The sequence below is a fragment of the Suncus etruscus genome, chromosome 17 (assembly GCF_024139225.1).
Source record: "Suncus etruscus isolate mSunEtr1 chromosome 17, mSunEtr1.pri.cur, whole genome shotgun sequence".
NCBI lineage: Eukaryota > Metazoa > Chordata > Mammalia > Eulipotyphla > Soricidae > Suncus > Suncus etruscus.
In genome coordinates, this window is record NC_064864.1 from 23,403,203 (window position 1) to 23,429,241 (window position 26,039).

Here is a 26,039-nt window from a genome sequence, read left to right on the forward strand (position 1 = left end):
CTAGGTGAGCCTAGGCCTGGGACCCCCAGGGCACCCTCTGCCCCAGAGGCCTCTGTTCCTCTTACCAGTGGTTCAGTTGTCTGGCTCTAGGACAAGGACCCTTCTCCTTGCACACCCCATGGAGTGACAAGGGCCATATAGAAGATATGGGAAGGCAGAAGGCTATCCCCTGGTGGGCAAAGCGGGTGCCATCTACTCTCTACACCCCCAGAACCGCCACCTGACTTGAGTTCTAGGGGGCGACTTTTCCTGAGAACTGGTCTCCTTCCGGAACTAATCACAGCGTGGGGTTCACTTTGGACTTGTAAGTGGAAAGCCCCCTGAGGCCTGGCTCTGGCCTCAGGCTTGGCTTCTTGTTCAAGCTCATTTTTTCACTCTTCCGCTTTACCTTTGCATACCTTCATCAAGACGAGCCTGGACATAAACTGGGTGGAGGAGGTACCCAGGTTTTTGGCAGCTGTCTGACAGCTACTTCCTCTCACCCTCCACTCCCTGCATAAATGCTAGGGCTATGGTGCCCCCTAGTGACTAACATTGAGAACGAGCCACGGTGCGTCCTGAGCCTGGATGGGATCTGGGGTTCGGAAATGCAGGATAGCTGTGAGTCCATCTGAGAACCAGCAGAAGTCCAGATTGGCTCCACAGATGAGGAGCCCTTCAAACCACCCTCCAATCTACTGGAGGGTCTCACACACAGAATGCTGAGGCCAGTGATAGAGTGGGAGCCAAGCCAGCAAGGCTGTCCTGTGCACCCCCTTTTATTGCACTGCTCTGCCATGAAAGGGGAAGCACATCCTCCAAAGTCCCACTGCTGGCCCCGATGGGCTGCTGGTAGGCCTGGCCCCATTGGAGTGCTCAGTAGCCGGCAGGCTCCCCGCCTTTCCTGGAGTCCGAGGCAGCTGCCCAGCCATTGGCTGTGTGGACAATGGCCTGCACCACCCCAATGTAGGGGGACGCTTCCTTTGTTGTATGGTTCCGAGAATGCAGGCCTGATATCACGGCCTGTAGATATGAGGAAATGAGAAGACCTCAGCAGGACGGTCTGTGCTGTGCCCTGTGCCAAGTCATCCCAGACCCAGCCAGCATCATACCCATGGCCAGGAACAGCAAATGGGGGGACACATGGGCTTATGGGGGGGGGGAAATCTCATACATAGGTGGTTTTGATGCCCACTGTGGGGAGACTAGAAACAATGCAGGCAGAGGACACCAGCCTTCATCTACCTGTAGCACCTCAGGAGGTCCAGGCCCAAGGGTCTTGTGGCCCTGACTCAGTTTCCCTACCTGGTCAAGGCCTTTCTCCACCGATGTGGTGTTGGGGTAGAGCTGGTTATGTACCCGGTGCTCCTCCACTGCCTGCTTTACGTCGTAGCCGAACCACAGGTTGTTGATGATCGCCTGCAAGGGCCTGAGGGTCAGAGAGGCCCCTGGAGGCAGGATGAAAGGGGCTGCTGGGGTTGCATGTACCTGTGCAGTGGCTGTGGTGATGTGTGTGCCCCCAGAAGCGCCCACTACCATGCGGACGCGGCCTTCCGGTCCCACGATGATGGCTGGACACATGGACGAAAGTGGCTGCTTCCCTGTGGTGAAGGTGGACAGAGCCAGGAGCTAGTCAGCTGTCTGCCCAGGACACTGCCCTCCTTCTTGCCCACGCTCCCAGCACTACACCTGGCTGGATGAAGTTGTTTTTTGAGGGGGGCACCCCAAAGCTGTTGGTGATGTTAGGGGAGCTGAAGTCGTCCATCTCATCGTTGAACACGATCCCGCTGACGGGGGACCGCACCTTGGAGCCAAAGCTGCAGAGGTTGGGATCAGACCATCATGTCCGCCTGGCCCCATTCCAGCCCCCAGTCAGCCACAACCCTGCTAACAGCTCCAGCTCACCAGAGGTGAGTGTCCTACCGAGAGGAGTTTTCAGAGTCATCCTGAAAGGGATGGGGGGGAGTCCCCTACTGGGACGAGCTCAAGCCCCTCGCCCTCTTCCACCACTGCCAGCCCACTGCCCATACTAGAGGTTGATGGTGCTAGTAGCAGACACAGCGCTGCCATCCTCGGAGACCACAGACAGGTGAGCGGTGCCCCCGTCATCTGGCAAGTAGAAGGCAGGTTCGTAGTAGTCACTGGGGTACGTGGTGGTGTCGGAGATGTGGGCCCGCAGCTGGGCAGCGAAGGACTCCGAGGTCATGTTCTGGACCACCTGCCGAGACCCCAGAGCTGGCCTGAGGGGGTGGAGGGGCAGGAGGGCACAGGCTTGTGCGAGCGGCTCTCAGGAAACCCCGGTCGTGCTGCTGACCACAACCCCCGGGCACCCAAAACCTCACAGTCCCCAGGACCCCCTTTTGTCAGACTGTCGTGGCTGTGCCCATATCCCCATTCTGGTCACACTCATTCATTCCTTCAAGGAGCTTATATCATGTGTTCAGTGTACATGGCAGTAGGAACTGTGAAATAAAGCTGGCTGACTCCTGCTTTGTGAATCTCTCCGCCCTCACCCTGCAACCTTCAGACCAGCCAGACCATAGGGGCTATGGGAGCCAGGTTGAAAGTAAAAGGTCTCACCATCCTCCCACGTCAACCCTAGGACAAATTAATTTATATTAAGACACAGGTGAGATGAAGTCATGAAATTTTCCTATACATGGATGTACACGGAATCTATTATGCTGAGTGAAATAAGTCAGAGAGAGAGAGAAAAATGCAGAATGGTCTCACTCATCTATGGGTTTTAAGAAAAATGAAAGACATTCTTGCAATAATAATTTTCAGACACAAAAGAGAAGAGCTGGAAGTTCCAGCTCACCTCAGGAAGCTCACCACAAAGAGTGATGAGTGATGAGTTTAGTTAGAGAAATAACTACATTTTGAACTGTCCTAATAATGAGAATCTATGAGGGAAATGGAAAGCCTGTTTAGAGTACAGGCGGGCGTCGGGTGGGGAGGAGGGAGACTTGGGACATTGGTGATGGGAATGTTGCACTGGTGATGGGTGGTGTTCTTTACATGACTGAAACCCAAACACAATCATGTATGTAATCAAGGTGTTTAAATAAAAAAATATATTTAAAAATTTATATTAAGACAACAAATGGCACTTGGACTGACTTGAATCCTGGACCCAGAAGAAGACCTCAGCTATGGTGAGTGCTAATTGTGACTTGACCCTTTGGTGGATTACCAGCCCCTACGAGCTGGACTGAATTTGTTCTGCCTTTCACTGGAACATCGGTGAACGTGGCTCCTGTTCTGAATGGCTTTATGTTGCTCTGGTCTATCTACCTGCGTTTCTTACTCTGAACTGTACATGCCAGGCTCCCAGGAGATTTTCCTGCATATATTCCACAAGAAAGGGAAAGAGTTGAAGACTCATGGCAGCATCCCAAATGCCACTGTCTACCATCTTTCCTCTACGAGAGGTGCCTTTTGCGAGGACCTCGAACCCTTAACTTGCAGCAGCTTATCGAGGAGACCCCAGCAGCTTAACACAAAAGGTGGTGATGGAGAAGATGGAGGATCCAAGACCAGGATCCAAGAATGGCTTAGAAAAAGCGGCTTTTAGAACTTCCTACACCTGGTTACCTCCCAAAAAAATCAACTTTTTTTCTAGGCTAATCTTTTGACTCTATTTGCGTTGGTCACTGTCTTACTACTTAAATTGTGTTTTTTTTTGTTTTTGTTTTTTTTGGTTTTTGGGTCACACCGGCAGTGCTCACCGGCAGTACTCCTGGCTGTCTGCTCAGAAATAGCTCCTGGCAGGCACAGGGGACCATATGGGACACCAGGATTCGAACCAACCACCTTTGGTCCTGTATCTGCTGCTTGCAAGGCAAACGCCACTGTGCTATCTCTCCGGGCCCTAAATTGTGTTTTATCTCTATGTATCATATTGTTTTGTTTTATGCCTTTCTGCAAACAGAAAATTTTATATCTAATTTTATTGTTTGTTTGCACAATTCTGGGGAAATGCATTTTAGAGTTTTGAAAGTTCTCAGCGATCCTGGTGAATGTTTTCCAATTACTATGTTATATTGTATATCTTGCATAATAATTTTATACATATATCTCTGTTGTATCCCTGTTGTAGACTTTTCAATAATGCTTCTGTAATAATACAAAAAAGGTGGAGAGGGGCCGGAGAGATAGCATGGAGGTAAGGCGTTTGTCTTTCATGCAGGAGGTCATCGGTTTGAATTCCGGCGTCCCATATGGTCCCCCATGCCTGCCAGGAGCAATTTCTGAGCCTGGAGCAAGGAATAACCCCTGAGCGCTGCCGGGTGTGACCCAAAAACCACACACACACACACACACACACACACACACACACACACAACAAAAAAGGTGGAGAATGTGGGTAATCCCCCCCCACTTCTTATTTATTCCATAAATAATAATAATAATAAATTATTATTTATTCTGAATGATCAGAACTGCCCACACCTGGAATGGGTGGGTAGAGGAGTCTTCGTGAGGAAGAGAGAGGGGATAAGAAAGAGAGTTAGGAAGTGTAGGAGAGGCATCATCAGAGATTCAGCATTAAAGTTGAGCATCATCGAAGAAGCAGCAGCAGTAGCATCACCAAAGGGAGTTAGTCAGCCTAGAAGCCAGTTAGGAAGCCTGGAAAAAGCAGCTGAGAGAGAGACACAGGCCAAGAGAGCCAGAAGGAGTAGAGAAGTAGCTGCTAGGAAAAGGCTGAGTATAGAGGCCATGTGAGGAGATGTGCATGGCGGAAGGGACTGTGAAATAAAGCTGGCTGACTCCTGGAACTTCATCCGTCTGCTTTGTGAATCTCTCTGCCCTCACCCTGCAACCTTCAGACCAGCCAGACCATAGGGGCAGGACTCTGCCCTCACAGCCAATGTGTGCTGGACAGGACCCACCAGGTGGGGACAAAGAGAATAGGCTGGTGATGAGGGTCCTGGAAGGCTTCTCAGGAGAGGTGCCCTTTTTTGTTTTTGTTTTTGGGTCACACCCAGCAGCACTCAGGGGTTACTCCTGGCTCTATGCTCAGAAATCGCTCCTGGCAGGCTCAGGGGACCATATGGGATGCCGGAATTCGAACTACCGACCTTCTGCATGAAAGGCAAACGCCTTAACTCCATGCTATCTCTCCGGCCCCAAGAGGTGCCCTTTGAAAGAACCCTGGATGTGGTCTGAACTTCAAATGCAAAGGGAAGCTGGAGTGATAGCACAGCAGTAAGGTGTTTGCCTTGTATGCAGCCAACCTAGATTGGACCTGGGTTCAATCCCCACCATCCCATATGGTCCCACGAGCCTGCCAGGAAGGGGCCCCTGAACACCACTGGATGTGCCCCCAAATCAAATGCAAAGGGTCTTTGGCAGGGTCTTCAAACAAACAGTGAATAGATTTATTGGGGGGGGGGGGTTTGAGTCACACCCGGCAGTGCTCAGGGGCTACTCCTGGCTCTACACTCAGAAATCGTCCCCGGCAGGCTTGGGGGACCATATGGGATGCCGGGATTTGAACCATCGTCCTTCTGCCTGAAAGGAAAACGCCCTACCTTCTTGCTATCTCTCTGGCCCCCAGTGAATGGATGTGAGGGAAAAAGTACAGGGGCTGGAAAGACAGTGCAGCAGGAAAGGTTAACACTCAACCAACTGGGCCAGAGATAGCATGGAGGTAGGGAATTTGCCTTTCATGCAGAAGGACAGTGGTTCGATTCCTGACATCCCATATGGTCTCCTGAGCCTGCCAGGAGCAATTTCTGAATGTAGAGCCAGGAACCCCTGAGCACTGCCAGGTGTGATCCCAAAAACCAAAAATAAAGAAACAAACAAAAAAACACTCAACCAACTGGATTTGGTCCCTGCCAGGAGTGAATCCTGCACATCGCCAGGTGCTGGCAATCCCCTAGGTCAATATTTAAGAACTTTTTTCTGAAGATTGGTACTGTGCCACATCCGGACGTGCTCAAGGCTTACTCCTGGTTCTGTACTCAGGGATCACTTTTGGTAGGATTGGGGGACCATATATGGTGCCAGGTCAGCTGTATGCAAGGCAAGTGCCTTAACACTATACTATCTCTCCAGCCCATTAATCTTTCACCAACAATGACTCTTCTGACCTTGTTTCCTCCATGTGCCTGTCTCTACAGACTGGCCCCAGTCTTCTACATGGCTTTCCATTTACACAGTCTTCACCTGAGTCTATTTGGACTCTCTTGGGGCCACAGGGCCAGGATTAAGCCTGAACACTACAGGGTATAGCCCCCACAAATTTATGAATAGCAACAATAAAACAACCAAGAAGATAGATTAATAGTTTTATACTTTTCTGCCTCTGTGAGGACTGGAGGTTTAAAGACCACTGCTTTAGAAAGCTCCAATTCCTGGGGCCGGAGAGATAGCATGGAGGTAAAGCATTTGCCTTTCACGCAGGTCGGTGGTTCAAATCCCGGCATCCCATATGGTCCCCCGAGCCTGCCAGGAGCTATTTCTGTGCATAGAGCCAGGAGTAACCCCTGAGCGCTGTCAGGTGTGACCAAAAAACAAAAAAACAAAACAAAACAAAAACTCCAATTCCTTAGGGACAGACTGACTCCTGAATTTTTGTCTGAGAGAATCAGAAAATCAAACCTAAAGTGTAGGGCAACTGTTTCGGCTGGATAAACCAGAAGAAGAGCTAAGAGAACTACTAATCAGAATGAGAATGCTGAGGCATGACATGAGGCACCCCAGGAATGCCCCCCTCCCATGTCTCTCAGATCCTGTGACTCTCTGTGAGTGTTAAGAAAGCCTGAAGTGTGAGGCCTGTGACAGGGATAGAGAGGGAGGGAGGGGAACTGAGAAGGGAGGGAGGAAGGAAATGTGGTCTAATATGTGAAGTTGCTGAAAAGGGCCAGAGGAGGGACCAGAGAGATAGCACAGCGGTAGGGCATTTGACTTGCACGCAGCCCACCCAGGACTGATGGTGGTTCAAATCCTGGCATCCCATATGATCCCCCGTGCCTGCCAAGAGTGATTTCTGAGCACAGAGCCAGGAGTAACCACTGAGCACTGCTGGGTGTGACCTCCCCCCCCCACCAAATAAAGACAAAAAGAAAAGGGCCACAGGAGAAATTGAGGCTGGACCCAGGCACCTGGCAGAAGGCATGGTGCAAAGTCAGACAGATAAGGCCTGCAGAAAGAATCAGGCAGGCCTGTGACTCTGGGATGAAGGCAGGGGAGAGAGAAGAGTGGTGGAGAGAGACATAGGGCAGCAACTAAAAGTTTCCAGAAACACAGTCAGCTGTTTCTTTCCAGAAATATCCATCCTGGAGGCAAGAGGGAACAAAGCTGCAGGCCTCCAAGAGAGCACACAGAGGGGCCGGAGAGATAGCATGGAGGTAGGGCATTTGCCTCGGATGCAGAAGGACGGTGGTTTGAATCCTGGCATCCCATAGGGTCCCCTGAGCCTGCCAGGAGCGATTTCTGAGCATAGAGCCAGGAGTAACCCCTAACTGCTGCTGGGTGTGACCTCCCCCCACCAAAAAAAGAGAGAGAGCACATAGGCCAGTAACAAGGCTGGCCTTTTTCAAGCTAATGCTCACCTTCACTCACCTCACACTCATCTCCTAACCACCACACACACACCTCACATTCCTCACTCCTTCACATCACACTCACCTCAGACCCCTTACCTCTTCTATTTATTTATTTTTTTGGTTTCGGTTTCGGTTTTGGTTTTTGTGCCACACCCGGTGATGCTCAGCAATTATTCCTGGCTATGCACAGAAATCGCTGCTGGCTTGGGGGGACCATATGGGATGCTGGGGGATCGAACCGCGGTCCTTCCTAGGTAATCGCATGCAAGGCAAATATCCTACTGCTTGTGCCACCACTCCAGCCACACCCCTTACACCTCTTCACCTCCCACTCAATTCACACACCTGACCTCCAAATCTTCACCTCACACCTTACATTCCTCACCTTCTCACCTTAGCACTGACTATTCTAGAACCCTCCACACCAAAGGCTTAGCCTAGGCAAAAGGCCCCAACCAGGATGGGGAGGTGGCGATGTGTGATAGAGAATCCTGATCCAGTCTGTTTCACACTCAACTGTGGGGCAGAGGCTAGGCCCGGGGCCCACAGTCCCTCCCAGCACATAGGAGACCCACGAGTCAGGGAGGCAGTGAGAACCGATGAATGAAAAACAGTTTTGTTAATGCCTGAGTCTAGGAAAGCCCCACAGAGCCTCAGAGAGGACCCAAAGGGACATCTTGAACTAACCCATGTTCCTTACCTTAGTCACATCCACAAACTTGGGATCCGCCAGCAGGGTCCTCTTGGCATAGGCAAACCGGAAGGCCTCGACAATGCGGTGGTATGTCAGGCCTTTCTGTTCCTCTGTCTTGACACTCTCCTCAGTAAAGTTGTACCCTGGTGGGGCAGAGCCAAGCCCAGGTTGGGAGATAGCTGATGCCTTTCGAGGGGGTCCTGGCTTAGCTCAGACAGCTGGGTACCCCAGTGAGGGCTCACCACTCACAGAACACTCACAGCCTAGAGAGCAGCTACCAGGCCCTTAGAATCTGGGCCACACACACCCAGGCTGAGTAGAACTTAAGACTTACTAGATTCTCCTCCTCCTATCTCCACCCCTGTCCCTCTCCTGCCCCTCCTGCAACAAGATGTCTCTGTAGCAGAGTGTCTCCTGTGGGTGGTGGGGACAGCTCACCTTTTTTTTTTGGTTTTTGGTTTTTGGGCCATACCCGGCGGTGCTCAGGAGTTACTCCTGGCTGTCTGCTCAGAAATAGCTCCTGGCAGGCACGGGGGACCATATGGGACACCGGGATTCGAACCAACCACCTTTGGTCCTGGATCGGCTGCTTGCAAGGCAAACGCCGCTGTGCTCTCTCTCTCTGGGCCCGACAGCTCACCTTTAAGGATGTTGAGGATGAGGGCCAGCACCGGGCCACTGAGAGGGGCGTTGGGTGCGTAGAGCTTGTAGTCCCCAAGGCTGATGTTCACCGGTCTCTGGACCGTGGCACGATACTTGTGCATGTCATTGAGAGTCAGAATGCCCCCTGCAAGGTGACTCAGTGGGGGTTAGTTGGCATAGATGGGGGTGAGCAATGGAGGCCAGGTCTTGGCTTTGGGAGAGGATGTACCCCAAAAGGACATGAGAACGTCATGTCCTTTTTTTTTTTTAGTTTTTGGGTCACACCGGTAGCACGCTCCTGGCTCTATGTTCAGAAATCACTCCAGGCAAGCTAGGGGGACTGTATGGGATGCTGGGATTGGAACCATCGTCTTGCATGCAAGGCAAACGCCTTATTTCCATGCTATCTTTCCAGCTCCCAAGCTGGAATTCTTGCTCCTTTTGCACCCCTATCTGTACAATCCTTGTGTCTCCCCTGGCAGCACCATCCCCCTGTAGCCAGGCCCCCTTGGCCTGCTTGCCTACTGTCTCCTCTTCTCTAGGGGCCCCAAGGTGTCTCTAGGTGGGGAATGGCAGCTTTATCTCCCCCAGTTCTGGTCTCCATGACTAATAGGTGGATGGAGAGAGACACTAGATTCTCCCAGGAAAGGATTTCAGTTAGCTGAGGTATTTCAGACTATCTTCCGGCATCAGTGGTGAAAGGTAACAAGTTAATCTCCTGCTTCTGTGACACACACAGAAATAATATGCAAAGAGCAGCTCAGCCAAGCTTCTAAACTTCATCCCGTTAGAACCTGCCCTGCAGAGCCCAGACTGCAGACACAAAAGCGGCTGCTCCTCCAATCCCCTCTCAATACGCCAACCCTGAGTGGACCCAGTGACCCACCCAGAGACACCCTCCTTCTTCTTCTTGACACACCCCAAGAGGGCTTTGAACTTGTCTCTCTGCCAAGAATGTTCCTTCTCTTTCTGCTCATCAACTCCAATCATCTAACTCAAAGTATAGTCTCCTCCAAGAAGTCTGCCCATGGGGCTAGAGAGATAGCACAGCAGGCAGGGCATTTGCCTTGCACACGACTGACCTGGGTTCAACCTCCAGCAGCCCAAATGATTCTCTGAGCCTTGCCAGGAATAATCCTTGAGAAATCAGCCAAGAGTAAGTCTGAGCAGAGCTGGGTGTGGCCCCAAAACAAAACAAACCTTTTTTTTTTTTTTGGTTTTTGGGCCACACCCAGCGGTGCTCAGGGGTTACTCCTGGCTGTCTGCTCAGAAATAGCTCCTGGCAGGCACGGGGGACCATATGGGACACCGGGATTCGAACCAACCACCTTTGGTCCGGATCAGCTGCTTGCAAGGCAAACACCGATGTGCTATCTCTCCGGGCCCCCCATTAGTGCTCTTAACCCAAGCTCCCACTATGCCTACATAGAAGCTTCCCTCCTGGACCCATGAATCAATCCCAGCTGCAACCACAATTCCATCGGGGGCCTCTCCCTGCCATATACATGCTGAGGGCCTGTGCTCAGCCCAGGCAGGACCGGAATGGCCAGGCCACGGTTCCCTGCATGGTGGGGCCTCGAGGACACCAACTCACCTGCCTCCTGGACATCTTTGACAATCTGGGCCGTGAGGTTCCCATTGTAGAAGGCCTGAGCGCCCTCCCTGGCCACTGTCTCGTACGTATTGGCTAATTTTGGCAGGGTCACTCTGTCCCCCTCCTGGAGCACCTTTCCGTTCCGGCAGAAGACTTCACTGCATCAGAGGGGCCGCTGTCAGGCAGACTGGGTGGTGGACTGGGCAAGTCCACTTCCCACCCCCTAGCCCAGGGGACAAGAGAGCAAAGGACTTCTGGCACCTGCCCACAGCTGCCCACACCTAAGCCTCATCCTGATGCCCCCCATTCCTCCTGCAGTTGCTGTCACTCAGATGTGAGCTGAGACCCCACACAACTGAAGCAGCATGTGGCCCCACAAGCAGTGGGAAAGGCCAATTCTGGGGCCCGGGATTTCTGGGATAGACGTACCACATTGCCGGCCGCCCCTGGATGGAGTCCTGCTTTGACTTCAGTGCAGATGCCAATGCTTTACTCACAGGGAAGCCCTCTCGGGCCAGCTTGATGCTGGGCTGGAAGAGGCGTTCCCAGGGCAACCGTCCATGCCGTTGATGTGCCAGCTCGTAGCCCCTGATCTCACCAGGAACTGCCACCGACAGCCCCCCTATGAGTGAGAAGGCCACTTAGTGGCTCTGCAGGATTCCTTGCCAGTTGGGATGATGGAAGGTTAGAAGGGCAGTGGGAGGACAGAGAGATAGCATGGAGGTAGGACATTTTGCCTTGCATGCAGAAGGATGGTGGTTCAAATCCCAGCATTCCATATAGTTCCCTGAGCCTGCCAGGAGCTATTTCTTTTTTTTTTCCCCTCCGGAAAGGCTCCTGGCAGGCTCAGGGAACCATATAGAATGCCGGGATTCGAACCACCATCCTCTGCATCTAAGGCAAACGCCTTACGGCTGTACTATCTCTCCGGCCCCTAGGAGCAATTTCTGAACATAGAGCCAGGAAAAACCACTGAGCACTGCTGGGTGTGACCCAAAAACCAAAAAAAAAAAAAAAGAAGGGCAGTGGGTTTTGATGACCTACTGGGCCCAGGAGGGGTGAGTATACAGGTTCTGCATTCCAGGCCACTATGGACTGTCTCTACAGTTGTCTGTGTGTTGAAACCCAATCTGCATGATAGTGCTTGTAGAGGACTATGCTGACCTCTTCCTTCTCCTGTGTGTGCTGTTGTCCATGCAATCCCCGTCATGAGACTCCAGAATCTCCCAGAGCCTGCCCAAAGGCCCTGCATAGGCTCAAGTCACCCTCAATGTTGGACTGCCCCAATATGAGGAATCCCTTTGATCTGCTCTTGTCCTGGATTGAAACTGAGTGCCAGTTCCTGCTCTCATGTTTCTGGACCTCAGTTTCCTACCAGGACTCACTGCCTAACCCCTCAGTCAGTCAGCCATCACCCCTACTCCCAGGTCCCCTCTTGCTCTCACCCGTTGGTTCCATAGCTGCCTTTTTCACCCCTGTGGGGCCACGAGGCCACTGCCTGGCTCCCGCATGTTGCAAGAGGTTTCACACTGCACAGGCCCAACCATCAGCCCCTTCTCTGGTTTGGGCCATTATATTCTCACACTGCCCCAATGCCAAGGGCATCGAGATGACAGTCCATCAGACTTGGGTTTCTCTCCCTTCGCCCTCCCTGGCTCATCTATCTCTCCTCCAACATCAAAGAGGCCCCTCAAATGAGCTGCCCCCTTAAGTGCTAGTTCAACAAAGAAACAACAAAACATCTAGAATGTATGAAAATTCCATACATCCATTATTCCAAATTTCTCTAGACATTTGTAATTTCCCGATGAGTATATGTATGCAAAGACTATCTCCAAAAGGAGTGTCTCACAATGTGACGGTGCCACAGAGGATCCCCAGAGGATCCCACAGAGGGGCAGAGTCTGCCTGCCACAATGCATCAGAGCTCCAAGGACTTCTAAGCTCTCTTCTCCCATGGGTCATGCTGGTGCAGCTCCCCCTGGTGGCTGCTGTATCAGCTGCCAGTGCACTAGGTGGTCTGAAATTGGGAAGAAATGTGGCACCAGGGCTAGGACCAGTGGCTTAGTGGCAGAGCTCATGTTTGCTTGTGCAGGGTCTGGGTTCAATGACCAGCATCTGGATGGATGGATAGATGGATGGATGGATGGATGGATGGGAGGGAGGGGGGGAGGGAGGGAGGGAGGGAGGGGGGAGGGAGGGAGGGAGGGAGGAAGGAAGGGAGGAAGGAAGGAAGGAAGGGAGGAAGGAAGAAGGAAGGAAGGAAGGAAGGAAGGAAGGAAGGAAGGAAGGAAGGAAGGGAGGGAGGGAGGGAGGGAGGGAGGGAGGGAGGGAGGGAGGAGGGAGGGAGGGAGGGAGGGAGGAGGGAGGTGGGAGGGAGGGAGGTGGGAGGGAGGGAGGTGGGAGGGAAGGAGGGAGGGAGGGAGGGAGGGAGGTGGGAGGGAGGGAGGTGGGAGGGAGGGAGGAGGGAGGGAAGGAAGGAGGGAAGGAGGGAGGGAGGGAGGGAGGTGGGAGGGAGGGAGGTGGGAGGGAGGGAGGAGGGAGGGAAGGAAGGAGGGAAGGAGGGAGGGAGGGAAGGAAAGAGGGAGGGAGGGAGGAAGGGTGGGAGGGTGGGAGGAAGGGAGGGAGAGAATAAGGAAAGAAGGGAGGGAGGAAGAGGAGGAAGAGAAAGAAAAGAGGGGCTGGAGAGATAGCATGGAGGTAAGGCGTTTGCCTTGTGTCCAGAAGGATCCCGGCATCCCATAAGGTCCTCCGTGCCTGCCAGGAGCGATTCCTGAGCATAGAGCCAGGAGTAACCCCTGAGCACTGCCGGGTGTGACCCAAAAACAACAACAATAACAACAACAAAAAAAAGAGGAATAAGAGAGAGGCTGGAGTGGTAGGATGCTTGCCTTGCATGCGGCTGACCCAGGACGAATCTTGGTTTGATCCCATATGGTCCCCCAAGCCAGGAGCAATTTCTGAGCGCATAGCCAGGAGTAACCCCTCAGCGTCACCGGGTGTGGCCCAAACACCAAAAAAAAAAAAAAAAAGGAAAAGAAAAGAAGAGAAGAGAAAGAGGAAGAAAAAAGAAGGAAGAAGAAAATGAGGAAGAGGAGGAAAAGGAAAAAGAGGAGGAGGAAGAGGGAAAGAGGAGGAAGAGAAAGAAAAAGAAGGAAGAAAAGGAAGAAGATATCTACACAAATGAACAAGTTTACTAATAAACAGCTGAGAATGTATGTCTAGAGAGGGTTATTCAATCCTTCCAACTATGTGGATGACCACGACACACCAAGCATTCAGGGAAGATTAGGGTTCAAGGGGCCGGAGAGATAGCATGGAGGTAAGGCGTTTGCCTTTCATGCAGGAGGTCATCAGTTTGAATCCCGGCGTCCCATATGGTCCCCCGTGCCTGCTAGGAGCAATTTCTGAGCCTGGAGCCAGGAATAACCCCTGAGCATTGCCGGGTGTGACCCAAAAACCACAAACAAACAAAAAAAAAAAAGATTAGGGTTCAAGGAAAGAATGCCAGATGGGGTTTAAAAAAAAAAAAAAAAACAACAGGAAAAAAACGTAAATAATATTCTCTCCATGTTCTAGTACAGAGCAGGTTTTGAGAGCCCCAAACAGAAGTAACAAAAGCTTATACATACATATATATATATATATATATATATATATATATATATATATATATATATATATATATATATATATATATATATATATATAGCAGAAATAACGGAGGCCCAGGTAGGGGCAGACTCTCCCTCTCCCTGTCCACCCCATCCAAGCCCACAGCCCAGGCCGTGTCTCACCTTCCTGGGCCATTTCTGGGCTGGTGAACATGTTCTCAGAGGCTCGTTCAGGGGCCACCTCTCGGGCATTGATGACTTCAACTTGCCCTGCGAGGAAAAGCAACTGAGGGGGTCCCACTAGCATCTGCCCCAGCCCAGGAACCCAGGAGCCATTCCCCACCCACATCCTCCCCAGGGCAACCTGGGGCGCAGGCACTCACGTGTGGTGCTGTTGTAGATGGTGAGAAACAGGCCGCCCCCAATGCCCATGCTGTGGATGTTCATGAGCCCCATGCACAGCAGAGCCGCGATGGCGGCATCCACTGCCGAGCCGCCTTCCTGCAAGATGTCCCTGTCCACAGTGCGTGGCGTGAGAATCCACAAGCTCCCCACACCCCAATACCCGGCCCTCAGTGCCACCTAAGCTATCTATCTGGTCCACAGGAGGAGGTCAGGGGTCTTGCTTTTTAGCATAATTCTAAATTTAGCATAATTCTTCTTTTTTTAAATTTTTGGGCCACACCCAGTGGCACTCAAGGGTTACTCTAGGCTCTGTGCTCCTGGCAAGCTCAGGAAACCATAAGGGATGTGGGGGATCGAACCAGGATTCACCCAGGGTCGGCAGTGTGCAAGGCAAACGCCCTACCACTGTGCTATTGCTTTGGCCCTTGGCTTCCTCTTCTTTAAGAAAGCAGATGACCAGAACTTTCATGGGATAAAAAACGAAAGATTAGGGATAGGTGGAGTATGTGCTTTGCCAGAGTATGAAACATCTGAGAATTGAGCTGGGGGTAGTGGCTGAACAATGCTGAATGTCTTCCCCACCAAAAAAGGAGTAAGAGAGGGCCCGGAGAGATAGCACAGCGGTGTTTGCCTTGCAAGCAGCCGATCCAGGACCAAAGGTGGTTGGTTCGAATCCCTGTGTCCCATATGGTCCCCCGTGCTTGCCAGGAGCTATTTCTGAGCAGACAGCCAGGAGTAACCCCTGAGCACCGCCGGGTGTTACCCAAAAAAAAACCAAAAAAAAACAAACAAAAAAAAAGGAGTAAGAGGAAATTGCTATGCAGTATCTACCTTTTCTCTCTTTTCTTTTCTTTCTCCCTTCATCCTCCATTTCTTTCTTTCCTTCTTTCTCTTTCTTTGTTTCCTTTTTTCTTTTCTCTCTCTCACTCTTTCTCTCTCTCTCTCTCTCTCTCTCTCTCTCTCTCTCACACACACACACACACACACACACACACACACACACACACACACTGGCTGTACTAAGAAGGATTTATTCTTGGCTTTATGCACTCCTGAGCTCAGGGAACCATCTATGCATGCTAGGGATTGAACCAGACCTTCAAGGCAAACACCTTAACATCTATACTCTGACTCAGCTACAACTTTCCATTAATATTGCCAATGTTCTATTTATCTTTTTTTATTTAATCATTTTGGGCTGCACCTAAAGGACTATTCTTCATTCCATGCTCAGGGATCAACTTGGTGGTGGCTAGAGGGCCCATGTCTTACTGGGAATCGAACCCAGGTCTCTGCATGTACAGTGTGTGCTCCCGTCTGCTGAGTTCTCTCCAGCTCTCTGGTCAGGATTTTTTTTCAGAAGCAACTAACTGACTTTGCCATTGCACCAAATGTGGGATGGGGCAGGGGTGGGATGGAGCCGGAGCAATAGCACAGCGGTAAGGTGTTTGTCTTGCATGCGGCCAACCTCCGTTGGACCCTGGTTCGATTCCCGGCACCCCATAAGGTCCCTCTGAACCTGCCAGGAGTGATTTCTGAGCACAGAGCCAGGAGTAGTAACCCCTGAGCGCCACTAAGTGTACCCAAAAACCAAAACAAATAAAGACGGGGCTGGAGAGATAGCACATGGTTGGTAGAGACAGTACAGGGGCTTGCCTGGTTCTATCTCATATGGCACTACCCCATATAGTCCCCTGAACCCTGACAGAAATTATCCCTGCGTACCGAGCTCAGTATGCCCTGAGAACCATAGGGTGCGGCCCAAACACCCAAAATAAACAAGTTAATTAAGTTAATTAGAAGTGAGACAGATGAAAAGGTTGTAGCAGCACCAACTCCTCACCCACAGCAGATGTTGCATTTATCCAGAGACAGATACCCTTAGAATCGAGGTGAGGGGTTCCATGGGCCCTGTGAGACCTGTACCCCACTCTCAGAGTCAGAGTCCCCCAATGTGAAGTTTCCAGGGAACTCCTTTACAGAGGGAAAGGGTCTTAGCCAAACCCATTTACTGTGGTATCCTCATGCCCAGACAGGCGGCCCCGCTCACCTCCCAATCTCTGAGCAGCGCTTGGCGTCAGCAGCCACGGCCCCCTTGGGGTACACATGATAGGACGCCTTGGACCGAGGCAGGAAAACAGAGAGGCACGTGATGAGAACTACCAAGACCATGGCCAGCCCCAGGCTCAGCCCCACATACCGCTTCTTCATGGCTCTGCAGGCACAGAGAAGGGGGGGAGGTCAGGGGACTTGAGCACATCCTGTCCCCTACCTGTCAGGGCATGCCTGCACCCTGGCCTCAAAGGCATTTCCTACCTCTCCAGGGATCACTGTATGCCTGCAGGCAAAACCCAGCCCCACACCCAGCCCCTGCCCTTTGGCCAAAAGGCCCTGGCCACTTTCCCCTTCTCAGTCCTCTTTTCCTCATTTTCAAGTTCCCAGCCCAGGAAAGACTCCACATTCAATGGGGAGCACTGTCGGAAGCCCCAGATTTCAGAGACTAGCTTGTCTCTTCCTAGAAACCAAGCCCTCCCACGAAGGGTCTAGTGGCCTGATTCACCATATCCAATTCAACCCAGAGACCAATACTGTCCCAAAATGTGAGCTCAGACCCATAGTCTGGCCCTGAAATCATCAGACTATAGCTTCATGCCTACCTTTAGTCAGCGGAGCCTCGGAGCCTTGCCTAGGGGGTAGGACACAGGACACGGAGCCACAGGCTAGAAGAGCAGAGGAAACAGCTTCTCTCACACTCTCATCTGTTCTGGCTGTTCCAGAGAAACCTCTCCTGAAAACTGAGAGGGGGTCATTGGAGCAGACCTCCTCAGAGACCTCTGTGGGGTTCCCTTGCCTTCCCAAGATCCCAAGAGAGGGAAAAGAGGCTGACTGTAGCCCCCTTTGGCATGCAACCCTCGGTCACAGTCAGGCAGGGCTAGAAGCAGCGTGGCGTAGGACCAAATGGTGGTGGTCCAGGCCTGAGTCAGGAGATGGTCTGATGTCATGTTTCTCTCCTCTAGATACACCTTTTACTTACTTCCTGAGGGTGGTGGGTGGGAGGGTCCCAAGCAGCCAGACCAGCGGCAACGGAAGTGTCAGCTGCACAAGGCAGAGTGGCCCTGGAGACCCGCCCTGGGCTCACGACTGCTTCTTCCTTGGCCTCCTTCCAGCAGCGACTCTGGGGTCTCTGTGGTGGCAGAGACAGAAGGAGCCCTCTGCAGTGCTGTCAAAGGGCAGGGAGCTCCTGTGAACTCCACCAGATGAGTGGACCCTGCAGGCTGGGCTCTTGACTCTTCAGACTGGGGGTTCAAACTCAGGGTCATATCCAGTGCCCAGAAATGCCAGAAGCAGAGCCTGACCCCATGTGGGGGACACAGACAGCTTCAGTGGACTGACCCTCCCAGCCTCACCAGTCCTGGCCAGCACCTCCTACACTGACTACATCCTGACATTCCTACCTGAGGCACTGCTTGGGTCTCAGAGGTCCCACAGTACCCAGGTACACAATGGTACAGCATTTGCCTATTTTACAAGAGTCCTTGGGTTCTGGGGCCAGAACGGTGAGGCAAGCTGTAAGGCATCTGCCTTGCGCACATAGCCTAGGACGGACTGTGGTTCAATCCCCCAGAGCCCCATATGGTCCCCCAAGTTAGGAGCGATTTCTGAGTGCATAGTCAGGAGTAACCCCTGAGCGTCACCAGGTGTGGCCGGAAAAAAAAAGAGTTCTTGGGTTTGATCTTCAGCACCACACATATATACATATGTACACACACAAACCCACACATTGCAAACACCCCCACAGACATACACACAAGTGAAAGGAGCTAGAGGGCTCTCTCTCTCTCTCTCTCTCCCCCCCCCTCTCCTAAAGGCCAAGCAGGACCTAATCCCAAGAGCAGGCCTGTCCTTCTACCATCTCCTGGATCCCACAGCCTGCGTGGAGGCCAAATCAGGGTTTTTTTTTGTTTGTTTGTTTTGTTTTGTTTTGTTTTGTTTTTGGGGGGGCCACACCTGGCAGTGCTCTAGGGCTACTCCTGGCTATCTGCTCAGGGGACCATATGAGATGCTGGGATTCAACTAACCACCTTAGGTCCTGGATCGGCTGCTTGCAATCTCTCTGGCCCCAGGTCAGGGTTAAGGGCACCTAAAGGAGACAGCTGTGCTGGAGGTATGGTACCAGGGTCTCAGGGGGCTGGGCCAGCACCATTTGGGTGTGTTCAGGAAATAGAATATTCCCATCATCCAAACAGGGCAGGACAAGACATGGGTATCAGGCCCAGATGCCTTCCAGTGAGAGGACCAAGCCATGCAGGGCAATTTAGGACATTGTTCCCCCAGACTCAGCCAGAACAGAGGTTTCCTTCCAGACCCTCCTCTCACCCCTAGACCGAGAGTGAGTCTGTCCTGAGCTCCAATGGCCACACTGGCCCCTTCACAGCGGAAGACCCCCTGCTGAGGACTAAGCTTCCGGCCTCATGTTCTCAAGGATGCACTGAGTGTCCAAGCCCAGAGGCCTGGCACTCACCCAAATTCAGCATCAGGAGGGGAAACTGAGGCCAGAGAGCATTCTGGCCCAGTAGGTGGTCCCCACCCCCCCCCCCACTCCTGATTATCTTGGGGACTTACCTGCTGCCTCAGGAGATCCTGGGTTTTTCAGAGGGCAGATCTAGACTGGACCACGCCAGGGAGGAAGAGGCAGATGTGTTTGTCTGGGAAAGTCGGTCACAGCACCGGGGGACCCCGCCTCCACCCCGACTCCCAGAGCCGCCTGCGGCCCCTGCACCGTCCCCAGGGAGCCTCGGAAGTGGGCCTGGGCTCCAGAAATGGTCACCTCTGGGTAAGGGCAGTGGCAGCAGGAACAGAGGAAGGCCCTTGCTTACCTAGTCACAGAGGGAAACAGAAGTTGTCTGGGCGGCTCCCAGCATCCCTATGTAGAGAGAGCAGGAGTCTGAGCAAAAGGCAGCTGCCAGGGAGAGTCTCAGTCTGATAAGAAATGCTGAACACACCTGCAGGACACCCAGTGGCCAAAGTCCTGATGTCCAGGAAAGGCCTTGAGCAGGAGGGAGGAGGAGGGCTGTGAGTCCGGGAAGGGGGATCCTCCTCCCATGGACTCATTTATTCCCAAAGGTGGACATCCTGCAGTGTGGCCACCTCTTGGCTCACAATGTCCCTATTTCATTCGGTGTTTAAACTAGGGCCTGGACACAGTGTCCCAGAGCTGGTTCCTGAGGCCAGGGAGCAGGGTTTACTACACAAAACTGCAGCCAACAGCCACGGGCCTCCCAGAGCCCAGGGCCCAGCTTCCCAACCAGTTTTACCACCTGTTAGGATTGTCAGTTCTTTGGGCCCAGTAGCTAAAGCTTCAGGAAGAACATCCGGAGGCGGTAAGAGCCATTCCAAGATGGCAGAATCCAGAAGTGCCAACCACACCAGATACTCCTGAATGAACCTAACCCACATATCAAGGAAGTTCAGAGTCAGGAGCAGCTGCAGACCTGGCCCAGGGGACCCTGAACTCTGTTTCTCATTCTCATTTGGACTTCCACTGCCAAGGCAAAGATCAATTTCTTCCTTGTTTGCTGCTCAAGCCTCCAACAAAGCCCCACAATTCCATTTGTATCACCTACTTCACACCAGCCCTCTAATCTGTGCAGCCTAGAGGTAACCGGCCAGGGATCACAGGTCATAAACTATCCCACACTGCTCTGGAGCAGGTTTCGATGGGTTTCCAATGAAAACCTTAACACACCCAGGATGCAGAGGCTAGAAAGGGTAGCTAGGAATGGACAGAGCAGGATTCTAGGACTGACAGTCCAGGACTGGACAGCATCCAAGTTCATATGCACAGAGGCATCATATCCAGATAAAGGAGGTCTTCTCCATGCATAAGCATGGAGTCATTTTTTGTTTGTTTGTATGCTTGTTTTTGTTTTTGCATCACATCCGGCAGCACTCAAGGATTACTCTTGGCTCTACGCTCTGAAATCATTCTTGGCAGGCTCAGGGGACCATATGGGATGCTGAGATTTGAGCTACCATCCTACATGCAAGGCAAACGCCCTACCTCTAAGCTATCTCTCTGGCCCCGGGGCCTGTCACTTTTTGTCCCCATCAGTCTTGCAACCCTACAGAGGGAATCAAGGGAGTGCGGGCTGGGAAAACCATTCCAGCCCAGGAAAGCTACAGGGTCATGCTAAGAGTCTTTTCCAGACCCGAAGCTTCTTTCTATGTCAGACAATAAAGAAAGGGAGGAATCCACCTCTCAGAACATGCAAACTTCTCCTCAACACTACCTCCTCCCAACATACATGTAAACACACGTGCATATGTACAAACAGGCATACATCATGCACACACACGCTCACACACAGAAACACACATAAGCACAAGCTGAAAACTCAAAGTAGCTAAACAGAGCTGCTTTCCAGAAGGCAGCTGAGGAGGAAGACAAGCAATCAATCAGCCTGGAATTTCTGTTAATCCTCCAGTCCAGCCCAGTGGCAGTGTTATTCCCACCCCAGAAACACAGGGGATAACAGCACCAAACCCATCAAAGGCAGGAAGCCGAGGCTTAGGTGAAAACCACTTGGCACCAGTCAGGAGGCCCCAGGGGCATGAGGTGGACCTGAAGGTAGGCCAGAATCGCCCCCTCAGCCCACTTCTGAAACCACAGCGGGGAGTCATGAAACAGCTGTCAGGGCATCCAGAGACTGGCCCACACCCCAGAGCTGGGCTTGACTACTTGGAGACCTGAGGCTGAGAATCAGAGAAGGCAGCTTCCCAAAACTCAAAGACCCCTGCCCACCAGGAGCCCGAGGACATAGCTACATGCTCTTAATGACCGCAAGGTGGCGGGCGCCCCCTGGAGTTGTGCAAAGTGACTTCTTGCACATGGACCCTACCCCCAATCCAGCCACCACGAGAGCTCAGGAAGGGACAGGCATTGCCCAGAACACAGAATCTCAACCCTGCCACAGTTCCAACAGCATCCAATGTTAATACCCTCACCCCTACCTCAATCTCCCCCAGCCCACTGGAGGTTACTTCAGTTTCTCCATGCTGCATACCTTCCTCTTAATTCTCCTAAGTCCTCTCCCAGGCCACCTCTTCAGAAAAACTAGAGGAAAAAAAAAAAGAAAAGAAAAGGATTCCACCTGGCCCAGTTTCCTCCTTCCTCCCCAAAGCCATAGTAGAATGAGCCTGAAAGCCTCGACAATTTTACTAGACTCACTACTCCGGACAGATGATCCCACTTACCAGACAAGAAATGGGAAGTTTCAGCCCATTCCCTAAAGCTCCACCCACCTGTGGGACTCTTCAGGGTCTGTCCACATGGGTCCCACCTGCTTCACTCCAGCCCCATTGCTCAGGCACATAGACTGAGGCCCAGAGAAAGCAAAGAGAAACTTCTCCAGAACAACTGATCAGGCCTGGCTAAAAACCAGTCTCTGGGCAAGCTCCACTCCTGAGTGGCCCACCTGTGATGTCCAAAGAGGGTCGACGAAGCATGGGGTCATCCAGCACTGGGGCAGAGCCAGATGCCCTCCCGGCTCACCTGGTTCTTGCAGAACCTTCTGCAGTTCTTCAGCATAGAGCTGAGAGTCCACAGAGCCCAACAGTGACCCAGGGCTCCTCCCCTCCCTCTCCAGCCGGCCTGAGCTTGGGGGAAGCTTTAAAGGCGCAGGAGCCTTCACAGGTGGGAAGAGGGCTGGCTCAGGTGCTGCTCCAGGAGCCACAGGGCCCAAAACAGCTGCTGGCTTCTCTGAGCCCAGTGAGACCCCAAACCCTAAATAAACAGCCTGAGCTCTAAGGGGCTCTGTGAGCTAAATGCAACTGGGGTTTCAGGGAGAAAGGCAGGGCAGAACCATCTCCAGGAGATGAGCAATCCCCCCCCAACCCTTTTATGGGATACAGTCTCAGGGATCCACATCAGCAGGAGACAGAAGGTTTAGCACTTAAGTTTACACCAGTCCTGGGGCCTCAGTTTCCCCTGACACTCTAGGGTAGGAGGTGCCCTTAAGCATGTCTGCCCTTCACCCAGGCAGCTCAGGGCTGTCGATGGGTGTCTAGGGGGCAGTCACTCCAAAAATAAGGGTCTCCTGGATAGGGGGAGTGGCTTGGGGAAGATTTCCCTCAACCTCTCCCCCTTTCTAGGGTCTTGCACTGACTAAAAAGAGGACACATGGCAGTGAGGATTGGGTCATTCTCTAGCACTCCTGTATGCTCAGGCCCATCTGAGAAGATGGAGGAGCCCTCAAAGGATTGGCAGGAGCAAGCCTGCTCACACCCCTTGGATTCTACTACATCAAGGCTCAGCCAGCCATGATCTGTTGTATGCAAAGCTGCTCCATTACATAACATCCCTGGCTTTAACACATTTATTTATTCATTCATTCATTCATTCATTCACCTAATCCATCCTGGCCCACAGGCCCCAGCCAAACTGAAAGCAGTTAAGCACTGTCAGTCAAGGAGGGAGAACCGCCCAAAGCCCTGGGTGAACCCCAGGATAGAGAGGATGGAAGTTAGCCTGGAAAAAAGTTCTCATGAAGTGAGGAAGACAGCGAGGTAAAGCCGGGGGAATGCCTGAGCCTGGTGCTCAGGCCCTAGTAGCCTTTACAGGAACACTAACGAGAGGGAGTTGAGGCTTGACCTTTCCAGGGCCCTTCCTGCACCCCAAGGTGTCAAGTTCGGAAAATGAAGTGGCTGAGGATTGATCTTGAAGGCCAAACCAGCATTTCTGGACTTTGAGAGTTGGGGGAGGCTGGTGAATGTGTCACTGGTCTTGGTAACCCATTAACCTTAGATCAGTCATGAAGATCCTGGTGGGTGATCCCTGGCTCCTCAAAAGGCTGTGGGAGGGCCAGAGCTGTGGCGCAAGAAGTAGGGCGTTTGCCTTACACGCGCTAACCTAGGACTGACCAAGGTTCAATCCCCGGGTGTCCCATATCATCCCCCAAGCCAGGGGCGATTTCTGATCGCATAGCCAGGAGTAACCAGGTGTGGCCCCAAAACAAAAAAAATAAAAGCTGTAGAAGTGGGACCATGGGAACCATGTGTTGGGACTCTGGCCCCCTGAGCTGAGCTCTCCAGGTCTTTGTTTCTTGAGTTTTCCTGGGTTTGGGTTGGCTTCTAGCCATCTACCAAGACAACAGGTTGGGTTTGAGGGTACCACTCCCCACTCCACCATCCCTTTGCCTTTCATCTCTTAATCACTGCTGCCCTGCTGACACCACCAAGCTAAAGTGCTTCAGGGCCTGTGCCAGACAAAAGAGACTGGTGCTGCACGCAGCATGGGGTGGGAGTGGCTGGGCACCTGGCCACCTCTGCAAGCTGAGAAATGGGCCAACAATGGCCTGCAAGGTTTTTATTTGACAAGCTGGCTTCGCCGTATCATCAGGCTTGGGCACACAAGGAAATGATCCCAACTCAGAAAACTATAATCTGAGATGGGAAAGGACTTGTCCAAAATTAGTCAGAGGGACAGTTGGATGGTGACCTATGACATAGGGAATGTGTCCAAACCACCTGGGCCACACCCAACCCTACAGTTAGGTCCTGAATGGTTGTGCTTGAGCCCCAGTCAGGGTTCCTGGGTGTCTGGCTGGGATAAACACCACATCCACAACTGCTGCCACTGCCATGAGCCTCCCAAGTTGGGCCCAAGAGGTAGGACGAACAGTGTCTGAGCCTCTCTGCAGACCGTCTGGGACAGGCCTGCTGAGAGGAGCCTGGAAGTGAAGTGGGACCCAAACATCACCATCTCTGTACCTAAGGGGCATCCGACAAAATGGCTGACCAGAGTGGCTTGAAACAAACCAAATATCCTTGTATCGGGGCTGGAGAGATAGCACAGCAGTAGGGAGTTTGCCTTGCAAGCAGCCTACCCAGGACAGACCTAGGTTCAATTCTCAGCATCCTATATGGTCTTCTGAGCCGGCCAGGAGCGATTTCTGAGCACCGAACCAGGAGAAACCTCTGAGTACAGCCGGGTGTGGTCCAAAACATAAAAACCAAATATCCTTGTATCTCTTTCTTTTCTTCTTTTATTTTTGGGGGCAGGTTTGGGGGCCACATCCAGCAGTGCTGGGAACTACTCCTGGATGTTCATGGGGGCATGAGGTTGCCAGAGATCAAACCCAAATTTCCGCATCTTGGCTTTCGGATCTAGCATTCTAATCTACCTCCTGGATCACAGGAAAAGCCATCCTCCAGCACTCTAGAAAGGTCACATACCTGCTCCCACAGAAGCTCATTGCCTGCAGAACAGCAAGACCTCTGCTTACTGGCACTTGGCAGGCTCTTCCCCACACTAAGCCTGATTACGTTCCTGAAAAACCTCCTGCAGGAGGTTGGTCAGTCTGGTAGAGATGAGCCAGACCTCATTCCCTGCCCACTGTCTTGCCTAAGGACACAGAGCTGAGTGGGACCACCCACTGAGACTACCTGGCCACATCCCCTCAGCATCACGCAGGCTACACTGAAGAGCTAAAGGAAAACTCCAGCTCCACAAAGAGATTGCTGGTGCCCCAGATGAGTGTCTCTCTCTCTCTCTCTCTCTCTCTCTCTCTCTCTCTCTCTCTCTCTCTCTCTCTCTCTCTCTCTCTCTCTCTCTCTCTCTCTCTCTCACACACACACACACACACACACATGGTCACACATGGTCACACACGTTCGCACACACCCATCCTGCTGGCTACACCCCCAACAAACCTTTTGCAGAATTCACCATCTCTGCACCCCCTTTGATGTGCGGATGGGGGCTGGCCCAAACCCAGTGCGTGGGCTGCAGAGTAATCAGTTTTTAATACCTGGGAAGTCTGGCACCTGATGAACTTGGAGACAGGATGGCAGCATGGTCAGGAACACATGCTCCGAGTGCCAGCCCTCTGCTTTCTTTTCTTTTCTTTTTCTTTCCCTTTTGGACTACACCCAGCCATGTTCACAATGGTGACTCCTGGCTCTACTTTCAGAAATTACTCTTGGTTGTTGGGGAGGTGAGGTGGTGCTAGAGGTAAGGTGTCTGCCTTGCAAACGCTAGCCAAGGAAAGACCACGGTTCGATCCCCGGCGTCCCATATGAGTCCCCCCAAGCCAGAAGCAATTTCTGAGGGCTTAGCCAGCAGTAACCCCTGAGCATCAAATGGGTGTGGCCTGAAAAACCAAAAAAAAAAAAAAATTACTCTTGGTTGTCAGTGCTCGAGGGACTGTATGGGATGCTAAGAATTGAACCTGGGGGGCCCGGAGAGATAGCACAGCGGTGTTTGCCTTGCAAGCAGCCGATCCAGGACCAAAGGTGGTTGGTTCGAATCCCGGTGTCCCATATGGTCCCCCGTGCCTGCCATGAGCTATTTCTGAGCAGACAGCCAGGAGAGTAACCCCTGAGCACCGCCGGGTGTGGCCCAAAAACCAAAAAAAAAAAAAAAAGAATTGAACCTGGGTCTCTGTGTGTAAGGCAGGCCATTTACCCAAAGTCCAGTCACTCTAGCCCATTCTTTCTGGAGGGCAGTTGGGGTGAGGGGCTAGTGAAGTGATAGTATGGGGCAGGGTGCCTAT

At 52.3% G+C, this 26,039-nt stretch overlaps 1 protein-coding gene across 1 annotated transcript; it reads right to left on the reverse strand.

Moving 5' to 3' along the window:
• Positions 1-729: 729 nt before the first annotated feature.
• GGT1 (gamma-glutamyltransferase 1) lies at positions 730-16,708 on the reverse strand. Its single transcript, XM_049790679.1, has 12 exons — positions 16,538-16,708; positions 14,466-14,596; positions 14,266-14,352; positions 10,898-11,090; positions 10,469-10,626; positions 8,873-9,019; positions 8,239-8,375; positions 2,010-2,197; positions 1,669-1,796; positions 1,468-1,580; positions 1,285-1,398; positions 730-1,002 (listed from the first exon to the last, which is right to left on the reverse strand). Exons 1-12 carry the CDS (start codon positions 16,696-16,698, stop codon positions 856-858), a joined length of 1,704 nt encoding a protein of 567 aa, XP_049646636.1. The 5' UTR covers positions 16,699-16,708; the 3' UTR covers positions 730-855.
• Between the last annotated feature and the right edge of the window lie 9,331 nt (positions 16,709-26,039).